Below are 11,200 nucleotides of genomic sequence, written 5' to 3'. Positions count from 1 at the left end.
AAAAAAAAAAAAAAAAAAAAAAAAAAAAATTGATTTGAAGTCAACCTTGAATTCAAATCTCATCTTTGCCATTTACACAATAGGCAACCTTTAAGCATATGACTTCTCCTTCTCAAGCCTTTACTTTTACTTTCTTTTCTTTTTTGAGACAGAGTTTCATTCTTGTTGCCCAGGCTGAAGTACAATGGCGTGATCTCAGCTCATCTCAACCTCCGCCTCCCGGTTCAAGTGATTCTCCTGCCTCAGCCTCCCGAGTAGCTGGGATTACAGACATGTGCCACCACGCCTGGCTAATTTTGTTTTTTTATTGTCATTGTTTTTTCAGTCGAGATGGGGTTTTTCCATGTTGGTCAGGCTGGTCTCGAACTCTCGACCTCAGGTGATCTGCCCACCTCAGCCTCCCAAAATGCTGGGATTACAGACGTGAGCCACTGTACCCGGCCTACTTTTATTTTCTACGACCTGGAAGAAGGGTATCTGTTCAGTAGGCTTGTTTTGGGCATTGACAGCATTTCACTGAGGGACTAGCAAACAATATGAAGAGACCCAGTTAAGCTTCATATTTAATTCAAGCCCCGTTCCATCTGAGACAGAAAAACATCATCTTAGTTCATTCTGGGCCCACCTACGTTTTTTTAGATTGAAACAAACTCATCAATTGACAATGAAACCTGTCACCACCCCCCACCTCAAGGTGATATCTAAGTTGCAGGAGACTGACAGAGGAGCCTAGTGCTCTAGGAAGCTGCTGGTCCTCACTCAATGTTTCTTCTCTCTGCTGTTCTTGAGATTGGTGGTTTTTGTACAAACGTTTGCCACCACTGTGTGCTGGCATCCAGTGCGAGGCCCACATTGCCTTTGGATCTCTGGGCATACCATCCTCTTCATCTTCTGGTGGTGATCCCTCATCCGGGCTGGGACTCTCACTCCACCACTTCCACACCCTTCCAGAGCCACGGAGGTGGTTTGGCTGCTTTCCTGTGAAAGGGAAGAGGCTGGGGTCACTGTCCAAAGCCTCTGCCTCATTTCCCCAGGTCGGGGTGGGTGCTCATGGTGGGGAGATGTGGCTTCTCTGGGGCAAGAGAAACAGAAGAGAGACTCCTCCGGTGTCCCTGAGCTGTTAGCAAAGTCCCTGTCCCTCGCTCATTTCCCTGAAGGATCCCAAACCCCACCCAGGCCTTGACAGACCGGAGAGCACAGGGCTGGGGTGGGCAGAGGTCTGGAGAGGACCCACCAGTGAGGCCTCTTTGCTTTTACAAGAAAGGAGCATCTCTATTCTCACACCGTGATGATTCTGAGAGTGCTCTGGGAAGTGCACGCAAGGCCTGTCAGATCCCAAGACTTCCAGGGCTCTGTGGTTCTCCATCCATTCCCTCCACCCCTCATAGCTAGCCCTGGGTGAGGGGAAAACTCCGGGCTTGTTTTCAGCCTCTTCTCTGACTGTCCTGCTTGCCACCCCCAGCTCTAAGGATCTCTGCCTAGTCCAGGTAGATCATGTATTCCCCCCAAAAAATGTGTCCTACATGTACGGTGTTTTTTTACACTGAAATCCAAACACTTTTCGCTATTTTCTGGCTCTTCCATGAAAACTCACCCCCTTGAGGCAATGGGAATCTCACAGCAGGGTGACTGTACCATGTGAGACATGGAATGCAGGCAGGATGTGACAGTTTCTTTCAGAACATCCCTTTTTAAGAATGAAAAACTTGCCAGGCACGGTGGCTCACACCTGTAATCCCAGCACTTTGGGAGGCCGAGGTGGGTGGATCACCTGAGATCAGGAATTCGAGACCAGCCTGGCCAATATGGTGAAACCCCATCTCTACTAAAAATACAAAAATCAGCCAGGTGTGGTGGCGCACACCTGTAATCCCAGCTACTCGGGAGGCTGAGGCAGGAGAACCACTTGAACCTGGGAGGCAGAGGTTGCAGTGAGCCAAGATGGCACCAGTGCACTCCAGCCTGGGTGACAGAGCAAGACTCCATCTCAAAAAAAAAAAAAAAAAAAATTTCTGGCTCGGCATGGTGGCTCACACCTGTAATCCCAACACTTTGGGAGGCCAAAGCAAGACTGCTTAGGCCAGAAGTTTGAGACCAACCTAGGCAACATAGTAAGAGCCCGTCTCTACAAAATAAAAAAACAAAAAAAGTAAATAAAAGAATGAAAGGCCAGGCATGGTGGCTCACGCTTGTAATCGCAGCACTTTGGGAGGCCGAGATGGGTGGATCATTTGAGGTCAGGAGTTCGAAACCAGCCTGACCAACATGCTGAAACCCCGCCTCTACTAAAAATATAAAAAGTAGCCAGGCATGGGGGCGGGCGTCTATAGTCCCAGCTACTTGAGAGGCTGAGACAGGGAAATCACTTGAACCTGGGAGGCAGAGGTTGCAGTGAGCTGAGATTGTGCCTCACTGTACTGTAGTCTGGGTGACAGAGCGAGATTCTGTCTCAAAAAAAAAGAATGAAAAACTTTCCCGGAAGCCCCCTGGCAGAACTTCCTGCATTACAGTTCATTGCCGTTCAGCCATTATAACCAGACTACACGGGTAATATGGCTACTGACAGGTCCAGAACGGTTTTGGCTCCAGGGAACAAAGAAATGATGGCTTCAATCTGCAGGACACTCATTTCCTTAACCAGAGGTTTAGAAGAAGGTGTTCTCTGGGAAGAAGGTGGTCTCTGGGTGGTTTGGTGGCTCCCTGGCTGCCTGTGGCCTCATGATTGCAGATGACTGCAGCAGCTCCAATCTCATGTTCTCATTCAAAGTAGGAAAACGTGGTGCAAAGGGGAGCCAGGAAATGCCCCTCTCGTGGCAATTTTCATCAGAAGCCTCTCACCCCACCCCCAGCAGCTCTTATGTCTCACTGGCCAGAACTGGATCACATAACACCCCCAGCTGCAAGGGAGCCCAGGAGGATATCTGACCTTTTTCAGCCTCTAGAGTGGCAGGTGAACAAGTGAGAAGGGGTGAGAATGGCTACTGGGTTAGCTCACCAGCTAAGCTTCCTGCATCTGCCAAGATTTCCACCTTGACTCACTCCCATGGCTGGGGCTGGGACCCATCTGCCCTCAGACAGAGAGTAGATCCCTCGACAAAAGCAGAAGGAGTAAGCAGGGTAAATAGCAACCAGCAGTCTCATCTCTGCCTCCTCCCCACCAAGAAGGCCTGCTGCCAGGTCGAGTGCCTTGAACAGCGTCTGGGACACCCTGGGCCGTTGATAAACTGGAGCTATTCTTGGTTCCCTCCCCTCTACCTTCCCCCTCCACACAGCTGCCTACAGAGCATCTATAGATTGAGTTCTCAGGTTACAGTAGAATAATGCTGGAGTAACAAGACACTCAGAGGCACTGAAGATCCAGGCAGCCTTCCTATGGAGAACCTACAGAGCTGGCTCAGGTTACTGCAGAAGGAGGCAGGAGCAGCTGAGTAACCAGGTTCCCTGCCGAGTGGCCCAGGATCTGGCCTGCAAATCCCTACCAGGTGGACAGATGTTGACACAGCACTCCTTTCCTGTCCTTCCTCTGCCCTTCACCTGGCAGCCCAGGCCCGCTGAGACTGAGAGGCAAAGCAGCTGATGGAGGACTTGTTGCTGGCTGGAGAGAGGGAGAGGCTGGCCTTGGTATATCCCCTGGTGTGCCAAGAGGAGGGGTGTGGTGAAAGGGAACTCTGGACTGCCTCCATGCCCCAAAGTGCATTTCCCCAGTGACCCCCTCGCCTTGAAACCCTGTGCAACTTGATAGGTTTTTGGTGCCCCTAAACTTTGGACTGGAATCTGGGCCATTTTATGCACAGGTCCCATTTTATGACTGGCGTGGGTTGCCCTCTCCCGCCTATTGTTTTCCCAGCTAACTGTCCTCAGCCTTGAAGACTCAGCAGCGTCTCCTCAGGAAGCCTGTTAGTGCTCCCATGGTACCCAGGCCCTAGGCTTCATCAGAGCCCACCTCGTGCATTGTTACCTGCTTCTGCATCCATCTCCACCTCTAGAACCTAATTCCCTTTGTGTCCCATTCTCACCCAGGGCTGTGTCTGGCTCAGATGAGAGTCTGAAGATTATAAACACAGGATTTGGAATCACACAGATTTAGGTTTGAGTCCACTTACCATGTGACCTTGCCAAGTCTCAGCCTCTCTACTCCTCTTTAAAATTGGAAATGATTATACTATTTATAGTTAGGGCAACCAGACATGGCATTCCTCCTGAATGGCACAATTTGATATGTATAGCACCACCCGATCTTGCCAGAAAATTGAACAAGAGTCTGGACAAGGCCCTGGACCTACCTACCAGTTTATAAGAAATAATGATAGAGGAAAGTGGTGAACATAAGCACAGGGAACAAGAGCTCAATCAGCCTCATCTGAACCCACCAATCCTACGGGACAAGGGACCTGCTTTCTTCCACAGAATGAGGCCCTGAAGAGTACCAGGGTCGGGGTGGAGCGGGGAGAAATTACTGTCAGATTAAGAGAAGTAAGACATTTCAACCAAAAGCAATGGTGGACCTTGTTTGGATCCTCAATCAAAGTAAATGTAAAGAAATCTCTGTAAGACAACCAAAATGAACAAGGAGCACAGGCTGGGCTCAGTGGCTCACCCCTGTCATCCCAGCACTTTGGGACACCAAGAAGGGCAGATTACCTGAGGTCAGAAGTTCAAGACCAGCCTGGCCAGCGTGGTGAAACCCCCTCTCTACTAAAAATACAAAAATTAGCCAGGTGTGATGGCACGCACCTGTAATCCCAGCTACTCAGGAGACTGAGGCAGGAGAATCACTTGAACCCGGGAGGCGGAGGTTGCAGTGATCATGCCATTGCACTCCAGCCTGGGCAACAAGAGTGAAACTCGGTCTCAAAAAAAAAAAAAAGAAAGAAAGAAAAAGGGGGCACAAACTTTCTAGTATGAGATGATACTGAGTTATTGTTAATTTTGTTAAGTATGATCATGGTATTGTGGTTTTGCTAAAGGAAATAAGTCCTCAAGTAGGGGAATAAATGCTGGAGTAACTACAGGTGAACTAATATGCCTGTGATTTGCTTTAAAGTAATCTACTTAAGATATCTGGAGGAGAGCCAGGTGCGGTGGCTTACACCTGTAATCCCAGCACTTTGGGAGGCGGAGGTGGGTGGATCGCCTGAGGTCAGGAGTTCGAGACCAGCCTGGCCAACATAGTGAAACCCCCGTCTCTACTAAAAATACAAAATTAGCTGGGCGTGGTGGCACATGCCTGTAATCCCAGCTACTCAGGAGGAAGAGACAGGAGAATCACTTGAAGCCGGAAGGCAGAGGTTGCAATGAGCCGATATCGCGCCATTGCACTCTAGCCTGGGCAAAAAGAGCAAAACTCCGTCTCAAAAAAAAAAAAAAAAAAATTAGCTGGGTGTGGTGGCAGGTGGCTATAATCCCAGCTACTAGGGAGGCTAAGGTAGGAGAATTACTTGAACCCGGGAGGCGAAGATTGCAGTGAGCCAAGATCGCACCATTGCACGCCAGCCTGGTCAACAAGAGCAAAACTCCGGCTCAAAAAAAAAAAAAATCTCAGTTAACAGACATCTTAGTAAACAAAGCTGAGAAAATGCATATAATTATTGAAGCTGGGTGATAGATAATGTGGATAACAGGCTGCTTATGTTGTTCTTTTGATTTTAAAATTGGGGATAAGAAATGAGTCAACACATGCAAAATGCTCAGTAAGTGTTAGCAATTATTAACCTATCTAATCCTCACAGCAATCCCATAAAGTAGTTCCTAGTTTAACTCCGTTTTTGTTGTTGTTGTTGTTGTTGTTTCCTGAGACAGAGTCTTGCTCTGTTGCCCAGGCTGGAATGCAGTGGTGCGATCTTGGCTCACTGCAACCTCTGCCTCCCCAGTTCAAGCAGTTCCCCTGCTTCAGCCTCCTGAGTAGCTAGGATTACAGGCACGCGCTACCATGCCTGGCTAATTTTTGTATTTTTGTATATTTAGTAGAGACGGGGTTTCACCATGTTGGCCAGACTTGTCTGGAACTTCTGACCTCGTGATCCACCCGCCTCAGCCTCCCAAAGTGCTGGGATTATAGACGTGAGCCACCGTGCCTGGCCTAGCTCCATTTTTATAGATGGGGGAGCCACACTCAGAGAAATTAAAGCTGAGGTCCCACCAGAATGGTGGGAGGAATTAAATGGGTTAAAACATGAGTGCTTAGCATGAGACCTGATGCATATCAGCCAAGTGTTTAGCAAGTATCTGCTGTTAATTTTAACATCACCATTTGCTGAAGTGAATGTAACCAGCCATTCCTTCTTCTAGAACGGGAAACTGCTGGCCGAGCGGGATGGAGTGAAGAAGAGAAGTCAGGAACTGGCCATGGAGAAGGACACTTTGAAGGTGCCACTCCTTCCTAGTGCCTGACAACTTTCCACCACCCCAGGGCCATTTTTCCCATTTCCGGGTTTAGTGACTGCAGCCTGATGAGAGCAGGGTCTTCCATCAAACTGTCAGACTCCCAGGACCACCCAGGCATCCCTAAAATCCCTGAAGTCCCGGAACATCTCAGGAGGTTGAATCGGTGGGGTGTGGGAGAGCAGGGCAGGCCAGACGGAGGGCAGGACCAAGGGGTGTCCTGGGAGGTTGGATGGATGGACCGGCTCCTTTCTTGGCAGCGGCAGCTCTTTGAGTGTGAACACCTCATTTGCCAACGAGACACCATCCTCTCTGAGGTGAGGGGCCTGGGGAGGGAAAGAGATTTGCCTTCCATGTGCGCCAGCCACTTCCTGCCCCTGGTCTAGAAAGGGAAGTCCTACTTGGGTCTGATCCTTGGATGTGCAGCCGGAGAGATTGGAGGGATTCCCCAGGTCCCAATGTAGCCCCTCAGGGATCTAGAAGCCCTTCTGCCCGGTGCTCTCCCTTGGGCCCCAGCTCCTCCCTCAAGCTCACCCTTGTCCCTTAACCCCCCAGCCAGTCCCCCCACCACCACCAACCCCAGTGTCTTTGGGGAACTGGTCCCAGTCTCATTTGGCTTTCGGCTTTCCCAGCGCACTCGCCATGTGGAGAGCCTGGCCCAGACCTTGCAAGAATACAGAGTGACGACGCAGGTAACTCAGCGGCCCTCGCCACCTCTCTTTTGCCATCTCTGGGACTTGCTGCCTCTCTTCCTCGTCCCTCTTTCTCTGTCGGTGGCCACATCTTGCTTCTTCCATCCTTAATGTCTGACTGTATGGCTTACTGTGTGTCCCACCCTCTGTTTCTGTATCTGCCTTTTCACTTTTTCTCTGTTCCTTCCTTCCATTCACTTTCATTCTCTGTGGTTGTCTTCTCACACACCCTTCCTTATCTTTTTTTTTTTTTTTTTTTTGCTGAGACATCTTCCCCCTTTGTCCCCCGAGTGGGGTGCAGTGACGCAATCTCGGCTCACTGCAACCTCTGCCTCCCAAGTTCAAGCGATTCTCCTGCCTCAGCCTCCCAAATAGCTGGGACTACAGGTGCACACCATCATGCCCAGCTGATTTTTGTATTTTTAGTAGAGACGGGGTTTCACCATGTTGGCCACGATGGTCTTGATCTCTTGACCTCGTGATCCGCCCACCTCAGCCTCCCAAAGTGCTGGGATTACAGGCATGAGCCACCACGCCCAGCCTCCCCTCCTCATCTTTATGTGTCTCTGCCAAGCTCCTGTGGGTTCCTGTCTCTGCCTCTAGGTCTAGGCTGTCTGTCTCCCTAGGCAAGTCTTCTCGGTTTGGCTCTGGTCTTTACCAGTCTCTTAGCCCTAGTGTTTCTCTTGCCTGTCTGTGAGTCTGTTTCCATCTATGTCTTTCATTCTTTCATGCATCACTGCCTCTGCCTTCCTTCTGTTAATTTTCTTGGCTGTGCTTTTGTTTTGTTTTGTTTTGTTTTTCTTTTTTGAGACGGAGTCTGGTTGCGTCGCCCAGGCTGGAGTGCAGTGGCACAATCTTGGCTCACTGCAAGCTCCTCCTGCTGGGTTCAAGTGGTTCTTCTGCCTCAGCCTCCCAAGTAAGTTGTGACTACAAGCGCGTGCCACCATGCCCAGCTAATTTTTTGTATTTTCAGTAGAGACGGGGTTTCACCCTGTCAGCCAGGATGGTCTCAATCTCCTGACCTCGTGATCTGCCCGCCTCGGCCTCCTGAAGTGCTGGGATTACAGGCGTGAGCCACCACTCCCGGCCTCTTGGCCTGTGCTTTAGCTTCTGGATTCTTCTTGCTCTCTGTCTCTCTCTGGCTTCCTAACATTCTGTCATGGCTTTCTGCCCTTTGTCCCTAGGCAGTATGTGTCTGGGGAGCCCAAAGTGGTCAGGAAAGTGGAAAGAACCCTGGAAGAGGAGCCCAGGGGTGGGAAAAATGGAGAGCTAGATGTGCCCCCCACTTCCTCCTTTGCAGGAACTGAGGCTGGAGATTTCACGCCTGGAGGAGCAGCTGAGTCAGACCTATGAGGGGCCCGATGAGTGAGTGGAACTTCATGGGGTAGGAGGAGGCAGGAGGGGAGCCTAAGGGCAGGGACACCCTGGCCTCCAGCCCCAAGGTGGGCAGGGAAGGGAGGCCAGCATGAGCCGACTGAGTGGCCACCAGGCACAAAGGCCGCCTTCCTCCCTCCTCCCTGTGTGGCCAGGCTACCTGAAGGGGCCCAGCTGAGAAGAGTGGGCTGGACCCAGCTGCTGCCCCCATCGCTGGGCTTGGAGATCGAGGCCATTCGACAGGTGGGCCTAACACGCCTGGAATAAGCTGCAGGCCACCAAGGCAGAATCTCCAAACATCTCCCCACTCTGATCCTCACACCAGCCTAGCCCTAACCACATTGCTGCCAGAGGCTCCCATCGCAACCTTAGCTTTTCTCTAACTCTATCTCGGACCCTAACCCCAAACCCACTGCCAGCCTCAGGCCTATGCCAGACCCCAGTCCGATCCAGCTGTGACTCACCCCATCTCGTCTCCCTCCATGACCATCTCACTCCTTAACTTCATCTCGAACCCAGACCTTGGTCCTGGCACCAAACCCTCCCCTGTTCCTGCTTCTGCCCACTCCCCAACCCCAGCCCCACACCAGCTCTTTTCTACCTCTCATCCTATTTTCAGCCACACACCTAAACCCGTTTCTATCTCTGACCTTGTCTTCTACCTTAATATGACTCTCCCTGACCTCGGAAACAACTTCTGTCCCAGAAACAGGAAGTGGCAATTGCTGATCTCTCCAACCCTCTGTGTGGGGTGTGGCGGTGGGAGGAAGTCACCCGTGATACCAGTGAGGAAGCTGAGTTTCCATCTGAAGCCCCAGCTGGGGGACAGGTGAGCACAGGAAAAGCTCTGAAGTCCAGGAGCTGGAAAGGGGCCCGGAGCTCCAGGTGCCGCCCTGGCCAGCCCATTCACTCACACCTTTGCTTGTTCCCCATTTGATGAGAAAATGTTAATTGAGAGCACACTGTGTGCTGGACACCCAGCCACAAGCCAGACCAGACACCACCCCTGCCCCAGGGACTGACCTGCCAGCGTTGGAGACAAAGGTGAACAAAGCAAACACACAAATTGCACTGTGGCTTTTATTGTTGTTTTGTTTTTTTAGAAAACACTCTCAGGAATTACATTATTTAAAATTGTACTACTGTAGGAAGGGAATAAGTAAGTTGTTTATGCTAACATTTTAAGGATATATTAAGCATTTATGTTTCAAATATAAGTACCTTTAAGAAAAGCCAGCAAGCTCACTATGACATCTTTAACTCAGCAATAACCATTGGGTTTTTTGTTTGTTTGTTTTTTGTTTTTAGAGACAGGATCTTGTCTTATTCTGTTGCCTAGAGTGGAGTGAACTTGACTCACTGCAGCCTCAACCTCCTGGACATAGGCAATCCTCCCACCTCAGCCTCCCGAGCCACTGGGACTACAGGCACCTGCCACCACACCCGGCTAATTTTTGTGTTTTTCAGTAGAGACAGGGTTTCACCATGTTGGCCAGGCTGGTGTTGAACTCCTGGTCTCAGGTGATCTGCCTGCCTCGGCCTCCCAAAATGATGCTGGATTACAGGCAGGCGCCACACCTGGTGGCTTTTTTTTTTTTTTTTTTTTTGAGACAGAATCTCACTCTCTTCTCTGTTGCCCAGGCTGGGGTGCAGTGACATTATCACAGTTCACTGCAGCCTCAATCTCCCTGGACTCAGGTGATCCTCCCACCTCAGCTTCCCAAGTAGCTGGAACCACAGGCGTGTGCCACCATGCGTAGCTGATTTTTCTATTTTTTGTAGAAATGAGGTCTCCCTATGTTGCCCAGGCTGGCTGAACTCCTGGGCTCAAGTGATCCTCCTACCTCAGCCTCATGATTTTATGCCAAGGCCTTGCACAGGCGGTGCCAGTGGCTCGAAGAGTGCTGGGATTACAGGCATGAGTCACTGCTCTGGGCTCTCTCTCTCTCTGTTTTTTTCTTTTAAAGAAAATGTTGTAAACAGCTCTGTAAACGATGCTGTATTGTCTTGTATTGTCTTCAAAGCTCTTTGCCATCCTTCAGGAGAGACTCGTTTCTCTGATCACTTTTTCCCTGGTTTGAGAAAAAAGCTTCTGTGTTTCTCGTTGACAGCAGAGCTTGTTTGGGTTCTCACTGAACTCTCCCGGTGTCTCTGTAAGGCAGGCATCCTCATCTTGTTACTCATGGGAAACTGAGGCTCAGGGAGAAATCACATGTCCATGGTCACACAGCTTGCTGGGGACAGAGCCTCATCCCCAGAAGTGTCAGTCAGATTGGGCTTCTGCTTTGAGCTCTCAGATGCCCCTGAGAGACAGGCTTGTCAAGGGGAAGACTGAGCCAGGCCTCAGGGTGCAACCTGCGATGGGCCCAGGGATACAGAGCTGAGTCCCTTGGGGCCAGGCCTGTCGGTGCTCAAGGCCTGATAGGAGAGACCCTGCAAATGGGTTGGCCCAGTGCAGAATGATCATTGTGCTAGAGGTGGGGGATGGGCCTGTGGCAGCCCAGAGAAGGGGTATCTGTCAGGTCAGAGACTGGGGGAGATATTGAAGAGAAACTGATACTCAAGTGGAAGGAAGGAAGAAAGGAAAGGAAAGGGAGGGGAGGGAGGGGAGGGGGGGAAGGGGGAGGGGAGGGGGGGGAGGGGAGGGGGAAGGAGATTAAGTGGTTGGAGGAAAGAGAGGCCTTCTAGGCACTGGCACAGCCTGTGCAAGGCCTTGGCGTAAAATCATGATATGCTTGAGGAGTAGAGGGTAG

General features: G+C 50.7%; 1 protein-coding gene across 2 annotated transcripts in view; it reads left to right on the top strand.

Annotated features, from left to right (window-relative positions):
- Window positions 1-11,200, top strand: part of CCDC155 (coiled-coil domain containing 155) — a 29,964-nt gene that overhangs the window by 12,726 nt on the left and 6,038 nt on the right. For both annotated transcript variants that reach the window (XM_023182523.3, XM_023182522.2), the window contains 6 exons: window positions 6,289-6,366; window positions 6,642-6,698; window positions 7,014-7,073; window positions 8,374-8,438; window positions 8,603-8,690; window positions 9,154-9,276. In XM_023182523.3, coding sequence (XP_023038291.2) covers window positions 6,289-6,366; window positions 6,642-6,698; window positions 7,014-7,073; window positions 8,374-8,438; window positions 8,603-8,690; window positions 9,154-9,276 — 471 coding nt within the window. The remainder of the gene's footprint in view (window positions 1-6,288; window positions 6,367-6,641; window positions 6,699-7,013; window positions 7,074-8,373; window positions 8,439-8,602; window positions 8,691-9,153; window positions 9,277-11,200) is intronic.

The sequence above is a fragment of the Piliocolobus tephrosceles genome, chromosome 21 (assembly GCF_002776525.5).
Source record: "Piliocolobus tephrosceles isolate RC106 chromosome 21, ASM277652v3, whole genome shotgun sequence".
In the NCBI taxonomy this organism is placed as follows: domain Eukaryota; kingdom Metazoa; phylum Chordata; class Mammalia; order Primates; family Cercopithecidae; genus Piliocolobus; species Piliocolobus tephrosceles.
Note: the sequence above shows the minus strand (reverse complement) of the source record. Positions and strands in the feature narration are given on the sequence as shown.